Raw genomic sequence first — 20,017 nt, 5'->3', positions numbered from 1 at the left:
GGGTGCACGTGCTCCTTCGGATCACTACATTTGTATCTTTTTTTTGACACAGAGAGAGATCACAAGTAGGCAGAGAGGCAGGCAGAGAGAGTCGGGGGAAGCAGGCTCCCTGCTGAGCAGAGAGCCCAATGCGGGACTTGATCCCAGGACCCTGAGATAATGACCTGAGCTGAAGGTAGAGGCTTAACCAACTGAGCCACCCAGGCGCCCACTACATTTGTATCTTTAGGGTAAATACCCAATAGTGCAATTGCTGGGTCGTAGGGTAGCTCTATTTTCAATTTTTTGAAGAACCTCCATGCTGTTTTCCAGAGTGGTTGCACCAGCTTGCATTCCCACCGACAGTGTAGGAGGGTTCCCCTTTCTCCGCATCCTCGCCAGCATCTGTCATTTCCTGACTTGTTAATTTTAGCCATTCTGACTGGTGTGAGGTGGTATCTCATTGTGGTTTTGATTTGTATTTCCCTGATGCCGAGTGACGTTGAGCACTTTTTCATGTGTCTGATGGCCATCTGGATGTCTTCTTTGCAGAAATATCTGTTCATGTCCTTTGCCCATTTCTTGATTGGATTATTTGTTCTTTGGGTGTTGAGTTTGATAAGGTTGCACGTAGCTTTTTGATGCCCCTTTTCTCTATACTATAGAATTGTTGTTGAGCACAGCTCGGTCATGGAGCATCTGTACAGGTGAAGAAGGAACCTAGTCTCCTTGACTGTTCCTAGGGCCCGTCTGTACTGTCAAATAAAGACAATACAGCAGGGTTGTTGTGTAGAGTAAGAGAGGGCACTGCGTGTTTGGGAACATGGTCAGTAAAAAGTGCTCTCTGCGTCTGCTGGCTTAACCATTTCTGCTGCCTTTTCAACTCCCTTTTTTCTTTCATGGTCCTTTTCACTGCCAATGTGTGTTCCCTTCCCCAGTCACCTTCCTCACCAGAATATTCTGTTCTTTATGATGGCAGGGATTTTATTTTGCCTTTCGCTGAATCCCCTGCATCTAGAACAGTACTGGACATGTAATAAAGATCGGTGGTATGAGTAAATCCCTGCTCATAATGAGTGTCCTTGCACCTGTCTCTACTGCTCTCTTCCCTTTTCCCCTTCCTACTTGTCTTTTCTCTGAATCTTCTGTCTTCTTCCTAAGGGAATTTTGATCTTCATAGATACCATCAGTCAGTAGGAATAGTATTTTTTTTTTTTAAGGAAACAGACTTATGAGAATATGTTGCATATGTTGCATATGTCCTTCATGTCTTCCTAGCCATATTTGCTGTCTGAGGTAACCACCAGAATTGTTTTCCACCCAGAGATGCTCTGAGAGCCCACCTGTCCCAGAAGGGTGGAGCCTTCCTCATTCCTTAGACTCCTAGTGAGCGACTTGGTTTTATGCCAACTATCATGGCACACATTGTGAATATGAAAATGAGTACATTTTCTCCCTGCCTTGAGCTTTTTTTTTTTTTACATTTTTATTGAAATATAATTTACATGCTATAAAATTCACCCATTTTAAGTGTACAGTTCAGGGTTGTGGGTTTTTGTTTTTGTTTTGAGGGTTTTTTTTTCATATATTCATAATATCTGCATAATATCTGCAATCTAAGTTTAGAATTCTTTTTTTTAAAGATTTTATTTATTTGAGAGAGAGAGAGTGAGTGAGAGAGAGCATGAAAGGGAGGAGGGCCAGAGACAGAAGCAGACTCCCCACTGAGGAGCCTGACTCAGGGCTTGATCCTGAGACTCTGGGAACATGACCTGAGCTGAAGGCAGATGCCTCATTGACTGAGCCTCCAGGCACCCCAAGTTTAGAACATTTTCATAACCCCCCAAAAGAAACCCTGTACCCATTAGTAGCTACTCCCCATTCCCCTCCCATCTCCTCTTTTGCAACCATAAATCTACTTTTTGTCTCTATAGATTTGTCTATTCTGGGTATTTCATATGAGTGGAATCATACAATGTACGACCTTTTGTGTCTGACTTCTTTCACCGAACATGATGTTTTCAAAGTTCATATTGTAGCTTATCAATACTTCTTTTCTGTGGCTGAATAATATTCCACTGTGTGGATATACCACATTTTGTCTCTTCATTCAGTAGTTGATGGACATTTGGATTGTTTTTGGCTATAATGGGTAATGCTGCTGTGAACATTTGTGTACAAGTTTTGTGTGGACTTATGCTTTCATTTCTCCTGGGAAGAAACTTTAGGAACAGACTTCCAGAGTCATATGGTAACTCTGTGTTTAACTTCTTGAGGAACTGCCGAACTGTTTTCCAAAGTAGCTGCGTTGTTTTATATTCCCACCAGCAATGAATGAGGATTTCAGTTTCTCCACATCTTCTGTAACACGTATTTTTTAAAATTATTTTTTAAAGATTTTATTTATTTATTTCAGATAGAGAGAAAGCGTGTGTGCATGAGCCAGGAAGAGGGGCAGAGGGAGAAGCAGGCTCCCTGTTGAGCAGGGAGCCCAGTGCTGGGCTCCATCCCAGGACTCTGGGATCATGACCTGAGCCGAAAGTAGATGCTTAACTGCTGAGCCATCCAGCCATCCCTGCAATACATATTTTTTTTTTTTACGTTTTTATTTATTTATTTATTTGACAGAGAGAGAGATCACAAGTAGGCAGAGAGGCAGGCAGAGAGAGAGGAGGAAACAGGCTCCCTGCAGAGCAGAGAGCCCGATGCGGGGCTCGATCCCAGGACCCTGAGATCATGACCTGAGCCGAAGGCAGCGGCTTAATCCACTGAGCCACCCAGGTGCCCCGCAATACATATTTTTAATTATGGCCATCCTAGTAGATGTAAAGTAGCATCGCATCATGGCTTTGGTTTGCATTTTCCTAATGGCTAATAATATTGCACATCTTTTATGTGCTTATTGACCATTTGTACATCTCCTTTGGAGAAAATTCAAATCCTTTGCCTATTTTTAGTTGGTTTATTTCTCTGTTTATTATTGAGTTGTAAGAGTTATTTATGTATGCTGGATATGTCTCTTACCAGGTATATGATTTGCAAATATTTTCTCCCTTTCTGTGGATTGGCCCTTTCCTTCCTTCCTTCTTTTCTTTCTTTTTTAAAAATTTTATTTATTTGAGAGAGAGAGAGAGTGAGCACGAGTCAGGAGGTAGGGAGGAGCAGAGGGAAAGGGAGAAGCAGACTCCCTGCTGAGCAGAGAGCCTGACACAGGGCTGGATCTCAGGACCCTGAGATCATGACCTGAGCTGAAGGCAGACGCTTAACCAACTGAACTACCCAGGCTCCCCCTGGCCCTCACTTTCTTCATGATATTATTTGTAGCACAGAAGTTCTTAAGTTTGATTTAGTTCAGGGGCACCTGGGTGGCTTCAGTGTATCAATGTATCTATTTTTTTCTTTGGTTGTTTGTGTATTTAAGAAATTATTGCTTGAGCGCCTGGGTTGCTCAGTGGGTTAAACCTCTGTCTTTGGCTCAGGTCATGATCTCAGGGTCCTGGGATCAAGCCCCGCATCGGGCTCTCTGCTCAGCGGGGAGCCTGCTTCCCCCTCTTTCTCTACCTGCCTCTCTGCCTACTTGTGATTTCTCTCTCTCTCTCTGTCAAACAAATAAATAAATAAATAATCTTAAAAACAATAGAAAAGAAAGAAATCATTGCTTAACCCAAGGTCAAATGGTTTATAGTTTTAGTTCTCACTGTGATCCATTTTGAGTTAACTCATTGGATTGTGTGTTAGGATTCTAGCTTCTTCTTTTTGCATGTGACTATTTGGTTGTCCCAGCACTATATTTGTTGGTACACTATTCTTTTTTTATTTAATTGTCTTGGTGCCATTGCTGAAAATTAATTGACCTCAGATAAATGGGTTTTTCTGTATTCTCCATTCTGTTTCATCCATGTGTGTCTGTCCTTATACCAACAACCACACTGTCTTGATTTACTGTAGCTTTGTAGCGACATGCTGAGTTTTTAATTATAATCATTTTACTTAAACTATTTATCATTTATATCTCATTATTCAGAGGGAAATAATTATGAATCTATCATTAAATATACCATATTAACTTTTTAATAAGTTTTATTTGATCATAACAGTCAGCCATATGCATGTTAAGTTCAGTTTTCATAGATTATTGCTTATGTAGTTTGGTTTCTGCTTATCCAGCATCTAAAAACAATTAAAACCACTGGTTGTAATTCACCTGCCATTACCTTTAAAATGGCTCTTAAGGGCCGTTGTGAGATTATCTATTCATGGCTATTTGCCTTTTGAGTACTCTCTACCAAAAAAAAAGTAACTTGAATTGTTCTTTTCATTTATAATTTATAGATTTTGTATGCTGAAACTTCTCAACCAGAGGAAAGGACCTTCCAAGTGTCCTTTGTGTAAGAACGATATAACCAAAAGGTACTTAATTGGGGTAGTAGTGGGAGGTTGGATTCAACAGTAGGGAGAAGTAGAAGTTCTTTCATAACAGAGCTGGTGCTCCTGTCAAACTATTCATCAGTAGAAAAATGTATAAACGAGTGTTGGGCTGACAGAATAAATTGTTTCTGAAGTCATTTTCTTGAAAGTTTTGTGGTAGGTCTGTTTCACAAAGGTATTAGGAATTCATTGCCTCTTTCTAATGCTTCTGAATGGCATAAAAACATGCAGTCTTACCTAACGTGGGACTGTACCATTCTGTCCCCTTTGTCTCCAGGTCCTGCTTTTCTTTTTCTTTCTTGGGCTTGTTTCTACTTAATTATACACACACAGTGTGTTTATACATTTTGGGTCCCTCCCACCAGGATATAAATTCTCTTAGGACCCTGACTTATTCTGTCTCCATCAATGCTGTTTTTCAATGTTTGGCACATGGTACTCACTTAGATATTTAAAGGAATAAATGAATTATATTGTCCTACAACTTTCCTAAACCAAAATCTCTCTTTGGCCATTATCATCTATGATGTGGGAAACAAAGGCAGAAGAAAAATTACTAATCTTCCTTACTGCATACAGCCCATTGACAAGTCCCTGAAACAGGCAGAGTGACGTTCTTCTAGGGACTCAACTGCTTCCATGTTGACACTTTGCTAAGGGCAAATGGCAATCTTAGCCTGACCCTCCAGGATCTTGTAAGTCTACTTTAACATATAAAAATACCTTTATCTCTACCCCCCAAGATCCATGTTGGCAATCATCTGCCAAGCATATGACCCACTGATCTTCATCTGAAGAGTCTCATGACTAAGGTTTTATTAGACAGTAATAAATGACCTTTTCCTTACAGTAGCTAGTCCCCTCAAGGTCCTGGATACCTTGCTTCCAAAATTCCCTAGAGACTTACACCACCCTTAACCCCTTCCCAACTTGAAAGTGTATAATGGGCCATTACGTTGCATTGCATTGAAGTAACATAGTCATCGTTTCACAGAAATAGCTGAAAGCTCAAATTAGGAGGGTGGGTAGATGAGGTTCAGTTGTTAAGAACAGTGGGTTCTCTATGCAGTGAATTTATATCTACTATCAATTCAGAGTACAGTATTTTGGATAGTTACAGGCTTTGGGTAGGTTTGAATGGCCAAAAAAAAAAAAAAAATTTTTTTTTTTAGAACAACCAATCCTGCCACACAGTTTGTTTTGATGTTTTGATGATAGTGTAAGGTCACTAATAGCTCTTTTCTTGAATGTATTTTTACTGTTGCTACATCTGGCTTTTTGTTTACACATCTTCCCTTATTCTAGTGTCCTTAAAAAGTTGGTAATCCTTTGCTGAGTGTGTTTCTCAAACAATTTAATTTCAGAAGCCTACAAGAAAGTACAAGGTTTAGTCAACTGGTTGAAGAGCTGTTGAAAATCATTCATGCCTTTGAGCTTGACACAGGATTGCAGTGTAAGTGTTGCATAGCCCCGGGGGCCAGCGCTCAAGTGGCTGTCCATTAAAACTCAGGAAGTTTTCACAGTTACTCTGTGAAGAGGCAATAACACCTTTTGGTCTAGGTTAATTTTAACTCTTTATCTGTGATTTATTTTTTAAATCGTTCCCACTGATCTCACATCTCATTTTATAAGCCCTGAGATACACATTTTTCACAGTTTAGCATCTCCAAAATTGGGAGCAATTTACCACCTGTGGTGTGCCATTGTTAATTTAGTATGTTTTCTTTCTAAGTGGCCCAGAAAATAATTATGTGTCTTGCATCATTGGTACCTTGGATTTAATGAAATATGATATTAATACAAAATTTGTTAGTCCTGAAGTAGGAAGAAAAAGATTAGAAATAATTTTGACAGTCTGTGTGTTTCCTAGGAGTAGACTTTCCAAACTAGATTTAAAAAATGATAGGTAAGCTTTAATGCATTGTCTTAACAAACCGGAGAGCTCATACACAGGATTTCTTTTGGTTCTTTGATACAGTTACTATATTGTTTTAAACTATGACAATAACATTTTCCTTTGTAATTCGTAGTTGCAAACAGCTATAACTTCTCAAAAAAAGAAAATAACTCTCCTGAGCACCTCAAGGAGGAAGTTTCTATTATCCAAAGTATGGGCTATCGAAATCGTGCCAAAAGACTTCGACAGAGTGAACCTGAAAACCCCACCTTGGTAAAGCCATTTTCATTTATTCTGGTAACATCTCTTGACTGAGCATTTTGAATTAGTGAAGGTGCTAGATACTCATGGATTTATATAAAAAGGCAGTAAACATGGGTTTGTAAATAGTTAACATGGACTTATATAAAAAGGCAGTAAACATAAAAAGTCAGAGCCACCTGGGTGGCTCAGTCAGTTAAGTGTCGGAATACTGGTTTCAGCTCAGGTCATGATCTGGGGTCATGGGATCAAGCCCCACACTGGACTCTGTGCTCAATGCAGAGTCTGCTTCAGATTTGCTCTCCCTCTCCCTCCTGCTTGATCGCTAATAAATAAAATCTTTTTTTTTTTATTTTAAAGATTTTTATTTATTTATTTGACAGAGATCACAAGTAGGCAGAGAGAGAGGAAGGGAAGCGGGCTCCCCCCTGAGCAGGGAGCCCAATGTGGGGCTCGATCCCAGAACTCTGGGATCATGACCTGAGCTAAAGGCAGAGGCTTTAACCGACTGAGCCACCCAGGCACCCTAATAAATAAAATCTTTAAAAAAATAAAAGCTGCTTAAGAAAAAGGCAGTAAACAAGGTCAGATAGTAAATTAAGTGCTTGGTCAAGAGTTAGAAGAGCCAAGAGAATGTCCACGTACCTAGTGTGGGCAAGAGAGACCTTCTGGGTCCATCCCCTGTTTTAGTGCTTTTATCCATTCTGATGTTTGTCTAAAATAGCCTTGAGGTCACTGATGACTTTAAGATTTGAGCTTGCTAGTTTTTAAAATAATCACCTCACAGCAATTCCTCAGGCATGAGGAAGTATCTTCTAATTTATTTTCTTTGAAAAGTTGCCTGGGAAATAAAGTCGGTCTTTACCATTTGAAAATTGCTTCAACTTAGGGGCACCTGGGTGGCTCAGTGGGTTAAAGCCTCTGCCTTTGGCTCAGGTCATGATCCCAGGGTCCTGGGATCAAGCCCCGCATCGGGCTCTCTGCTTCACATGGAACCTGCTTCCTCCTCATTCTCTGCCTGCCTCTCTGCCTAGTTGTGATTTCTCTCTGTCAAATAAATAAAATATAAAAAAAAAAAAAAATTGCTTCAACTTAAAAGGTGTAATTGTCAAAGAAAATGCAGTGATTTGCTCTGTTGTTACTTGCATATGAATGAATAATGCAGATCTTAAAAATAATTGTTCTCATCGTACCAGTATTCATTTTTCAGTAGATGTTGAAGGACTCAAAAAGAAGGAAAGCTTCATCAAAGTGATATTGGATTTTTAAATATTCTTTCCTGTGCTGAATGTTTGTAGGATTGCTGGGTTTTTATTCATAACCCTGTTATCAGCTGTGATTAGAAATGTAAACTAAACGATTCTCATTCCCTTCCTATACTATAATACAAAGTATTAGCTTCAAAATACACTTTTCTTCAAAAAATTACATAGATAATACATATTCAGTTTAGAAACGTTTAAAACAACACAGAGAGGAAAAAATATTTAAACCACACATAACTCAATACGTTTTGATTTGTAGTTTGCCAAGTGTTTTTTCCAGTTGTCAAATTTTAGCTAGTTATAATGGTTTGTTTTGTCCATGGCCTGGAGTTTCTCTTCAAGAAACGAAACACAGAACTGGTTTCAACAATTGATTGATCATTCTTTACTGTACTGCTTAGCAGGAAACCAGTCTTAGTGTCCAACTCTCTGACCTTGGAATTGTGAGATCTCTGAGGACAAAGCAGCAGATACAGCCTCAGAATAAATCTGTCTACATTGAATTGGGTAAGAGACACAGATTTTGTAAGTTTAGCATGATAGTTGCTGGATTGTGGTCTGACAGTTATACCAAAAGCCTCATAATTTATACAATGTCAGGGAAATTTGGGAAGTAGAAATAAAATAATTTTATTTTCCTAGCCTTCCGGTGTGTTACAAATAATGTAAACAATGTAGCACTCACCGCTTTATAAAACAAGACCCTTATTTTATAAAGAGAGCAAAAGGAAGTCTGTCTTCATTATAACATGTGTAAACATGCTTTGGGAGGATGGAGAGTAGGGATAAGAAATAGCATGATGGGATGGCCACGGCATTTGGAGGGATCCAGGATACATTGTACTAGACTAGGAAGACTTTTTTTTTTTTAAAGGAAGACTTTTAAGAAGACCTGAACTCAGTTAAACAGGTCTCTCTAATTGTCTCATCTGTTAGAATATATTTATAATTGGAAAGAGTGTGCTCGCTTCGGCAGCACATATACTATAATTGGAAAGAGTGACCTTCTTTGGGCTGCCAAGCACCGCCATAGGTCTACCATAGCACTTACCGGATTCTCTTGAAATTACCTGTGTGTTTTTTCCCTGCTTGAAGATCATAAGTCCCGAGACAACAGGTGTTGTCATAAAAATAGTATTTAGGGGGCGCCTGGGTGGCTCAGTGGGTTGGGCCGCTGCCTTCGGCTCGGGTCATGATCTCAGCGTCCTGGGATCGAGTCCCGCATCGGGCTCTCTGCTCGGCGGGGAGCCTGCTTCTCTCTCTGCCTGCCTCTCTGTCTGCTTGTGATCTCTCTCTGTCAAATAAATAAATAAATAAAAATCTAAAAATAAAATAATAAAATAAAAATAGTATTTAGGAGAACTCACCACAGTCCAGACACTGTTGGGACTTACTTGTATAACTCATGTAAGATGCACGGCAACCCCCTGAGGTTGTTAATATTATTGCATTTATTTTGCCTGTGAGCAAATAGAGGCACACAGAGGTTAAGACATTTTGCCAAGATAACAAAGATAGCAAGTGGCAGAGCTGTAATTCAAACTTGGGAATTCTGGCATCAGAGCCCATGCTTGTAACCACGTCTCTGTGTTACCTGCCATATGTCTCATTGTGTCTGCAGATTTTATACATGGTGAGTGTGCGGTAATATTTCTTGAATGGATATCTTGTGCAACAAGTACATCTCATGACTTTAATCCTTTCAGTAAAAATCCGTTTACTGATTTGTTATCTGGGGAATTTTTTTAGGATCTGATTCTTCTGAAGATACAGTTAATAAGGCAAGTTACTGCAGGTGAGTTAAAGAGAGCCTTTGTCTATGAAGTTGGCATTTTGTATTTAGTTAATAAATATTAAGGATTGGCATTTAGGTTAGAATCATGGCATTGGAATAGACCTTAAAGGTCATTTACTTTTTATAGGTGAGACAACCTGTCTTAGTGGAATCCAGAAGAGTATAAACAGAATTCTGCTTAGACTTGCTTCCAGCAGATGGTTGTATCTAACTTAGTTCCTCATGCACAGTAGTATTTTGGCTTATGAGAATATTAAAGGACTTCATTTTCAATTCTTTTTCTGTTCCTTAATTCCATCTATCTCTCAAGCTTTGTCTACATGAATTATACAATGATCTGTTATCCACCCATCCCCCAACTGGGTTACCTGTCATATTGCTTTCCTTAGGAACGATTGCTTGACCCTAAGATCTGTGATGGCTTGTCTGAACTATGCTGGTACCATTGCCAGTCAGATCTTGTTCGCAAATGACTTTTTCCTAATCTGTCATTGGGAGGAAATGTTTTTTAGCTGGAAGAGAAGCACAGAGGCAGTGTTGCATTCTATTGGAATGTCCACTCTCTCCCAGTGCTCCTTTTAAGTATCTTTGCTCTTGCTTTCTCATTAAGATACACTTTTAAATTATGTTGAGTTTTTTCCTTTACTATCTTTGGGATATTGTTTGTCTACCATTTAAATTTTAGTTCTCTTTTTGCTCGTCCATAAAGCAATGTATCTGTGTGACTCTGCTGATTTTTATGACTGTTTCTCCTCAGTCTTTGACCGTTTGATTTTGGCTGGAAGTTACTAAAGCAGAGTGCAAGTTTCACAAAGTGAATCAGATTGATCAGCTTACTGCAGTCATACCTAGAGGAGCTGAAATACTTGATCTTGCTTATGTGACAACTCTGTGAGCATAAAACTAGTGTTTTCTCATTGAAGCTTCTGTCTTTTCTCTGTAGTGTGGGAGACGACGAGTTGTTACAAATCACCCCTCAAGGATCCAGGGCTGAAGCCAGTTTGAATTCTGCAAAAAAGGGTAATGACAAGTCTTCCCAGTTTAACAGGCACTGAAGAGAGAATGGGTAGATTCTATACCATAATCAGATTATTCTGAAGAGCATTTGGGACATTTATAATTCACAACATCTCTTTGCAGAGTTAGAACGTCTTTCTCAAATGTCATGGTACAGGCTGATCTGTTTCAGTGGCACAAGGCTGATGTGATTATAATACTACCCTGTGTAACTCATTGTTACCTTTTACCTTTTTAATTGATGTGTTTGTGTTTCATCTTTTATACATTGGTATTTAAATGTAGGGAGTATGAGTCTGAAGATAGAACGGAGCACTGTATAGCTCATGCCCAGTTTGCTTTCAGTCCACCGTCAGAGGTTAGGGAAATAGGAAGTGTGGTTTATCAATAGGGAGAATTCTGAAATTAAGTATTTGGGATGGAAATAATGAGAATCTAGATAAATAGGAATTCTGTGAAAGTGCATGAGCTACATCTTTCATATACTTGGTGGTCAGTGAGGTCAGGTTCTCTAAAAATAGCCATGTACTTTATTTCCACCCCTAAGGTGTATTAAGTATTCATGTTTCTTCATAATAGTTCAGTTTTTAAGCACGTTGTTTTTGTATGCTTTCAGCTGCTTGTGAAATTTCTGAGGACATAACAAATAGTGAACGCCATCAATCCGATAATAAAGATTTGACCACCACTGAGAAGCATGCAACTGAGAAGCATCCAGAAAAGTATCAGGGTATTTCTGTTTCAAACTTGCATGTGGAGCCATGTGGCACAAATACTCATGCCAGCTCATTACAGCACGAGAACAGCAGTTTATTACTCACTAAAGACAGAATGAATGTAGAAAAGGCTGAATTCTGTAATAAAAGCAAACAGCCTGCCTTAGCAAGGAGCCAACAGAGCAGATGGGCCGAAAGTAAGGAAACATGTAATGATAGGCAGACTCCCAGCACAGAGAGAAAGGTACTTCTGAAAGCTGATCCCCTGTGTGGGAGAAGAGAACCGAAGAAGCAGAAACCTCCATGCTCTGGCAGTCCTAGAGATTCCCAAGATGTTCCTTGGATAACACTGAATAGTAGCATACAGAAAGTGAATGAGTGGTTTTCCAGAAGCGATGAAATATTAACTTCTGATGATGACTCACATGACGGGGGATCTGAATCGAAGACCGAAGCAGCTGGTGCCATAGAAGTTCCAAATGAAGTGCATGTATGTTCTGGTTCCTCTGAGAAAATAGACTTAATGGCCAGCGAGCCTCAGGATGCTCTGATACGTGAACGCGAAAGAGTCCACACCAAGTCAGTAGAGAGTAACATCGAAGATAAAATATTTGGGAAAACCTACCGGAGGAAGGTAAGCCTCCTTAACATGAGCCACGCGAGCGAAGATCTGATGATAGGAGCGTGTGCTGTAGAACCTCAGACAACACAAGCCCATCCCCTCACGAGTAAAGCAGAGCGTAAAAGGAGAACTACAGCAGGCCTTCGTCCTGAGGATTTTATCAAGAAAGTAGATCTGGCCGTCGTGCCAAAGATTCCTGAAAAGCTAGTTGAGGGAACCGACCAAATCGAGCGAAGTGGTCACGTGACGAATATTAGAAATAATGGTCCCCAGGATGAAATAAAAGGTGATTATGTTCAGCCCGAGAAAAATGCTAACCCAACAGAATCCCTGGAAGAAGAATCTGCTTTCAGAAGCAGAGCTGAACCGATAAGCAGCAGTATAAGCAAGATGGAACTGGAATTAAATAGCTCCGGTTCCAAAGCCCTTAAGAAGAACAGGCTGCGGAGGAAGTCCTCCACCAGGCACGGCTGTGCGCTTGAATTCGTAGTCAGTCGAAATCCAAGCCCGCCTGATCGCAGCGAACTGCAGATCGATAGCTGTTCTAGCAGTGAGGAGATGAAGAAACAACCTACGGACCAAATGCCAGTCAGACGCGGCAAAACGCTTCAGCTCCTGGAAGAGGAAGAACCTGAAGCTGGACCCAAGAAGGGCAGGAAGCCAGGTGAACAGATACATAAGAGACTTGCCAGTCATGCTTTTCCAGAGCTGAGTTTAACAAACGTACCTGGGTGTTTTGCTAACTGTTCAAGTTCTAATAAACCTCAAGAGTCTGTCCACCCTAGGCTCCGAGGAGAAGAAAGAGAAGAGAGCCGAAGAACGACTCAAGTGTCTGGTAGTACCAGAGATCCCAAAGAGCTGCTACTGAGTGGAGGAAGAGGTTTGCAAATTGAAAGATCTGTAGAGAATACCAGTGTTTCCTTGGTACCTGATACTGACTGTGGCACTCAGGACAGTATCTCGTTACTGGAAGCCGACACCATAAGGAAGGCAAAAACCGCACCAAATCAACGTGCAAGTCTGTGCACGGTAATTGAAACCCCCAAGGAACCTATCCACAGTTGTTCTAAAGATACTAGAAACGGCCCAGAGGGCTTTGCGGATCCACTGACGTGTGAAGATAACCACACTCAGGAGACAAGCATAGAAATGGAAGAGAGTGAACTTGATACACAGTATTTACGCAACACGTTCAAGGTTTCAAACCGTCAGTCATTTGCTCTGTTTTCAAATCCAAGAGATCCAGAAAAGGACTGTGCGATGGTCTGTGCCCACGCCGGGGCCTTAAGGAAACAAAGTCCAAAAGTCACTCCTGAATGTGGACAAAAAGAAGAGAATCAGGGAAGGCAGGAGTCTGAAATTAAGCATGCGCAGGCAGTTCCTGCAATGGCGGACTTTTCTGCAGTTGGTCAGAAAACTCGGAAGCCAGATGATTATGCCAAATGTAGCATCAGAGGAGGCTCTAGCCTTTGTCAGTCATCTCAGTTCAGAGGCAAGGAAACTGAACTCCTTATTACAAATAACCGTGGAATTTCCCAAAACCCTTATCATATACCACCACTTTCTCCCATCAGATCAGGTATTAAAACTCTATGTAACAAAAACCCATCAGAAGAAAGGTTGGAGCAGCATTCAATGTCACCAGAAAGAGTAGTGGGAAATGAGAGCGTCATTCAGAGTACAGTGAGCACAATTAGCCAAAATAACATTAGAGAAAGCTCGTCGAGAGAAGTCAGCTCAAGCAGTGTTAATGAAGTAGGTTCCAGTACGAACGAAGTAGGCTCTAGTACTAATGAAGTAGGTTCCAGTGGTGAAAACATGCAGGCAGAACTACGTAGAAACCGGGGACCTCAATTAAATGCTATGCTCAGGTTAGGTCTTATGCAACCTGAAGTCTGTAGCCAAAGCCTTCCTGTAAGGAATTGTAAAGATCTGGAAATGAAAAGGCAAGGAGAAAATGAAGGCATAGTTCTGTCTGTTAATGCAGATTTCTCCCCATGTCTAATTTCGGATAACCCCGAACAACCTTTGGGAAATAGTCATGCTTCTCAGGTTTGTTCGGAGACACCCGATGACCTATTAAATGGTGACAAAATAAAGGGGAAAATCAGCTTTGCTGAAAGTGACGTTAAGGAAAGATCTGTCTTTAGCAAAAATGTCCCGAAAGGAGAATTCAGAAGGAGCCCTAGCCCTTTAGACGATACACGTTTGGCCCGGGGTCAGAAAAGAAGGGCCAGGAAATTAGAGTCCTCAGAAGAGAACACGTCTAGTGAGGAGGAAGAGCTTCCCTGCTTCCAACACTTAATATTTGGCAAAGTAGCCAACACACCTTCTCAGTCTACCAGTCACAATGCTGTTGCCACAGAGGGTCTGTCTAAGAAAACAGAGGAGAACCTAGACTCCCAGAAGAGTAGTTTAAGTGACCTCAGTAACCAGGTACCATCAGCAAAGGCATCCCAGGAACATCACCTGAGTGAGGAAACGAGGTGTTCTGGTAGCTTATTCTCTTCACAGTGCAGTGCTTTGGAAGACCTGACCGTTAATACAAATTCCCCGGATCCTTTCTTGACGTTTGATCCTCCTTCCAAACAAGTGAGGCATCAGTCTGAAAACCTGGACGCTCTGAGTGACAAGGAATTGGTTTCAGATGATGATGAAAGGGAACTTGTTCTGGAAGAAGATAATCTCGAAGAAGAACAGAGTGTGGATTCGGACTTAGGTACTGGAACCAGGTTTTTGTGTTTGCCCCCGTCCGTTTTCTAGAAATGAGCTAACTGTTGGTGCCTTGTGGGGGAGCACATTTTACAAGTTTCCAAGTGCAACTAAAGTCACTGCTTCTTAAACTTTACACATGTTCCTCTAAGGTGCCTTTCCTTAAAAGTGCCTTACCCAGCGGGCACATCTCCTCTGTTTGAATGAGATCTAATTGTTGGCGGCCTTGTTTCTGGTTTGCATTGTTATGATTTCCAAGAGGAAATCTGGGTGTCCCAAAACAAGGAGCGTAATCATTCTGCATAACACAGAAGTGAAGTTTGTCCTGCCAGTAGGAAGATGGGTACGGCAAGTTGTGGTACGTGCTGTTTTTACATCTGAAACTATTTTTATCATCATTTAAGGTGAAGCGGCATCCGGGTACCAGAGTGAAACAAGCTTCTCTGAAGACTGTTCGAGGTTGTCCTCTCAGAGTGATATTTTAACCACTCAGGTAAAAAGTTTGTGTGTGTGTGTGTCTGTGTGTTTTTGTCGTGTCCTCTGCATTCGGTAGCGTGCATCCCACATTCTGACATTTGCTTGTATCATCCTTTTTTTTTTTAAGATTTTATTTATTTATTTGACAGAGAGCAATCACAAGTAGGCAGAGAGACAGGCAGAGAGAGAGAGAGGAGGAAGCAGACTCCCTGCTAAGCAGAGAGCCCGATGAGGGGCTTGATCCCAGGACCCTGAGATCATGACCTGAGCCAAAGGCAGAGGCTTAACCCACTGAGCCACCCAGGCGCCCTGTTTGTATCATCCTTTAAAATCAGTGGTCTAACTGTTGTATGTGGTGCCTCATCTCCTCAAAGTAGATTGTAAGCATCTGAACCGAACTCATGCTGCCTTTCATTTCCCCCACACACACACATACACCACAGCTGGCTGAGAACACTCAATCCTGAACTTAATGAATAAGCTAAACCTTCAAAACTAATTCTCCCCTATATCAGAAAATATCTATGAAAACCCTACTGTACCAAAGAGAGGGGTATGGTTATTCTCGGGACCAAAGTGAAGCCTACAGAGTTCTCTTTCTGCTGGAGATGATTCAGCATTTTGTTGCTTCGTGGAGATTTCTTTTTGTTCTTTCTCTTCTAAGCTGGTAGTAGTTTGTTCTTTGGTGCCTGTAAGTCCACTTTTTTCTTTAAGAAAGGAAGTACACAATTTTACTTCCTATATCTTGTGGTCAAGACCAATATTGGGGTTACTTACGAACGGGATAAGAGCCTTGTCACATCTTATGGCATTTGATAACATGAATGTTTCAGTACTACAGAGAGAAGAGTCTCAGAAAAGCACTCTATCCCAGCATTTTTTTTTTTAAGATTTTATTTATTCATTTGACAGAGAGACACACAGTGAGAGAGGGAACACAGGCGGGGGCATGGGAGAGGGAGAAGCAGGCTTCCCGCTGAGCAGGGAGCCCAACTCGGAGCTCGATCCCAGCACCGGGGGATCATGACCTGAGCTGAAGGCAGACTTTTTTTTTTTTTTTTTAAGATTTTATTTATTTATTTGACAGACAGAGATCACAAGTAGGCAGAGAGGCAGGCAGAGAGAGAGAGAGGGAGAAGCAAGCTCCCTGCTGAGCAGAGAGCCTGATGCGGGGCTCGATCCTTGTGATCTCTCTCTCTCTCTGTCAAATAAATAAATAATCTTTAAGATTTTTTTTTTTTTTTTTATTTGACAGATAGAGATCACAGGTAGGCAGAGAGGCAGGCAGAGAGAGAGGAGGAAGCAGGCTCCCCGCTGAGCAGAGAGCCCGATGCGGGGCTCGATCCCAGGACCCTGAGATCATGACCTGAGCCGAAGGCAGCAGCTTAATCCACTGAGCCACCCAGGCGCCCCAATAAATAATCTTTAAAAAGAAAAAGAAAAACTCACTTTAAAAAAAAAAATATATATATATATATATATATATTTATATCAGGGGTGCCTGGGTGGCTCAGTCATTAAGCACCTGCCTTCGGCTGAGGTCATGATCCCAGGGTCCTTGGATCGAGCCCTGCATCGGGCTCCATACTCAGTGGGAAGCTTGCTTCTCCCTCTCCCACTCCCCCTGCTTGTGTTCCCTCTCTCACTCTGTCTCTCTGTCAAATAAATAAATAAAATCTTAAAGAAATTTATATATCTCATACTCCATGTACTTACATTGTAATGTTGTTTTTTTCTATTGCATTAAGTTTCCTCTCATGATTCATTTCTAATTAGTATACAGTATTCTGTCTTTTGGATAAGTCATGATTTTTTTTTTTAAAGGTTTTATTTATTTATTTGACACAGAGAGAGAGATCATAAGTAGGCAGAGAGGCAGGCAGAGAGAGAGGAAGAAGCAGGCTCCCTGCTGAGCATGGAGCCCGATGCGGGGCTCGATCCCAGGACCCTGAGATCATGACCCGAGCTGAAGGCAGAGGCTTAACCCACTGAGCCACCCAGGCGCCCCGGATAAGCCATAATTATTATGACCTGTTGCTGAATATGAGGGTTACGGGCTAAGAAGCACAGTTTGCTATTATGTACGGCATATCTGTACATATCTTTTCTCTGGTAATATCTTTTATTTTTTAAGTAATCGCTACACCCAACATGGGGCTCAAACTCACAGCCCCAAGATCAAGAGTTTCTTGCTCTACTTACTGAGCCAGCCAGACACCCCTATAGCAGTATCTTGATAGCTAAATATTTGCCCATGTTCCCAGTGCTTTCCTTAGTATAAATTCCTAGGACTGAAATGTTTGGTCTTTGATACGTATTGTTAAATTGTTCTTCAGAAAGATTGAACAAATCTAAATTCTTCCAGCCCCCGTGGTACTTGATGGTTCCCATTTCCCTGTACCTTTGCCAACACCAGGTGGTATCCAGTTTTTAAATCTTTTAATTCTTGGCATTGCTGTGAGGACTGAAGAAAGAAAGGGCTTGTCTTCTGCTGCCCACAGAGCAGATTCCTCTAGGACTGAAACCTGCTGGAGTCAGGAGGAAATCTCTTCCTACCTGAGTTGTCACCACTGTTCTTCCCGCCTACAGGATTACCATGGTGACTGAATGAACAAAAAGACCAAGGAGGCCTTTTCTCTGCAACTCCTCTGATCCTTTCTGGGTGTGGACTTGGGGCTCTATCGACCTTTCAGGAATGCCTTTCACCTTTTTGTGCCTTGTGCTTTAAGGTTGTAGGTCCTGGTTTCTGATTCTGTCCAGCCTCCTTGTTTTTTATATTTCTGATCTTACTTGCAGAGATACGTCTGTTTGTTCAAGATGCATTCTGCAGATTGTTTTTAGCAAGCATCTACTCCAAAATAGACTTAAGGTCAGATTTCCTGGCTAACCTAAATCTAGAGTAGCAAAGATGCAAAATGATTGAAGTAGGATATTTTCCCTCTATCTGTTTAATCAAACTAAGGAGAAGTGTATAGGAGATAGAGAAACCCTAATTTGGTACCATTAGTATCTGCTTTTTATTTTTTTTTAAAGATTTTATTTATTTATTTGACACAGAGAGGTCATAAGCAGGCAGAGAGAGAGAGGAGGAAGCAGGCTCCATGCTGAGCAGAGAACCCGGTGCAGGGCTCAATCCCAGGACCCTGAGATCATGACCTGAACCGAAGGCAGAGGTTTAACCCACTGAGCCACCCAGGTGCCCTTCTGTTTTTTATCAAAGACTGATTAATTATATTCATTCATTCATTTCTGCATTAAATATTTACTGAGTGCTTAATTACCTGCTAGGCATTGGGAATACAAAAATGATTAAGGAAGGATTCCTCCCCTCAAAAGGGGTCAGTATCCCACTTCCATATACTAATGCATTAGCAGTATAAATGAGGTCATGAGGGATCGTCTGTTCCTAATAGTAGATGTAGATGGTGGGATTTCTGAAGGAGCCATTTGAGCTGGACCTTGAAGGAGAAGAATTTTTCCAGGTAGAAAGGGGAAGGAGGCAGCAAGCAAGGCAAAGACAGAGGCATGAAATGTCCAGAAAGCAGAGTTGTCCCATGTGACTGGAAAACAGGACATATGGGTAGTTGAGGGAAGAAATAAAAGATCAGGGTGTGTAAGTCCTTTTGAATGCTATGCTTAGGAATTTGGACTTCATCCTGAGGGCAGGAATGAGTAATAATTATATAGTGTTCAGAAATATTAACGTATCTGAGCAGTGGTATCAGTCCATAAAGACTAAGGTCTTTATGGAAGAAAGAGACATGATAAACATGGCTTTTAAAGAACTTCCACAGTAGAGGTGCCTGGGTGGCTCAGTGGATTAAGCCGCTGCCTTCCGCTCAGGTCATGATCTCAGGGTCCTGGGATCGAGCCCCCCCGCCTCGGGCTCTCTGCTCCGCAGGGGGCCCGCTTCCTCCTCTCTCTCTGCCTGCCTCTCTGCCTACTTGTGATCTCTCTCTCTGTCAAATAAATAAATAAAATCTTTAAAAAAAAAAAAAAAGAACTTCCACAGTACTGCAGCTGTATTAAAAGAGATCAGAGTAGCATGTTGGGCATAGAAAAGAAGAATAGGGCTAATTCCAGAAACACTTAAGAATTAGAATTAAAAAAAGGAAGAAAAGCCTCTGTAAGCAATTTGGTTTTGGTTTCCCGAATGTATCTGGGCAATTACCTACAAGGGAATTTAGGTTATAAAGTAATTCCTTTGGGAAAACCCAAAGGAAAGTTCTCTAATTACAGTTCTCCGGTTACTATTTTTCCTGATTTTTCTAACCTATTTAATGGCCACAGAGAGGTTAGATGTGATGGTGGTGCCAGAAGTGACTAACATGGCTTCGGAAGCTTGTCAGATAGCTGTTACTCGGTTTCCTGCCAGATTTACAGAGGAAGCCCCACGGCCAGGGTGTGATCAGCGACAGAACTACCTACAAGCACCACGTGGTGGCAGTGGCCCTGCTGCACACATTGGCTGCAGGGCCGTCTCAGGGCAGGAGCAGAAACCTTGTGACGCTGGGAATACATTTTCTGGCCATAAAACCTATAAGCTGTGAACTCGGTGTCGCGGGAGAAAGTAGATGGCTTGTTTTTAGTAGAGGGCAAAGTCATTTGCAAGGATCCGAAGCAACGGAGGGTGAAACAGTCTGTTTCCCTGGGGTTCGCCAGCAGCCATGGATATTCCTTCTAACAGTGATGAAGAAATGTGTGGTTTGGAAAGCTCCTTACTTACCAAGTACTTTGTTTATCAAAAACCCAAGACTTAGGGGCGCCTGGGAGGCTCAGTGGGTTAAGCCTCTGCCTCTGGCTCAGATCATGATCCCAGGGTCCTGGGATCAAGCCCCACATCCGGCT

At 41.5% G+C, this 20,017-nt stretch overlaps 1 protein-coding gene across 5 annotated transcripts in view; it reads left to right on the top strand.

Annotated features, from left to right (window-relative positions):
• BRCA1 (BRCA1 DNA repair associated) overlaps positions 1-20,017 on the top strand; it is a 67,077-nt gene that overhangs the window by 16,863 nt on the left and 30,197 nt on the right. For 3 of the 5 annotated variants that reach the window (XM_045986451.1, XM_045986450.1, XM_045986449.1), the window contains 8 exons: positions 4,312-4,389; positions 5,772-5,860; positions 6,438-6,577; positions 8,232-8,337; positions 9,580-9,625; positions 10,569-10,645; positions 11,259-14,699; positions 15,097-15,185. In XM_045986451.1, the coding sequence (XP_045842407.1) occupies positions 4,312-4,389; positions 5,772-5,860; positions 6,438-6,577; positions 8,232-8,337; positions 9,580-9,625; positions 10,569-10,645; positions 11,259-14,699; positions 15,097-15,185 (4,066 nt within the window). The remainder of the gene's footprint in view (positions 1-4,311; positions 4,390-5,771; positions 5,861-6,437; positions 6,578-8,231; positions 8,338-9,579; positions 9,626-10,568; positions 10,646-11,258; positions 14,700-15,096; positions 15,186-20,017) is intronic. The other 2 variants (XM_045986453.1, XM_045986452.1) reach the window with 1 other exon arrangement.

This window comes from Meles meles, chromosome 18, assembly GCF_922984935.1.
Source record: "Meles meles chromosome 18, mMelMel3.1 paternal haplotype, whole genome shotgun sequence".
NCBI classification, from domain to species: domain Eukaryota; kingdom Metazoa; phylum Chordata; class Mammalia; order Carnivora; family Mustelidae; genus Meles; species Meles meles.
Note: the sequence above shows the minus strand (reverse complement) of the source record. Positions and strands in the feature narration are given on the sequence as shown.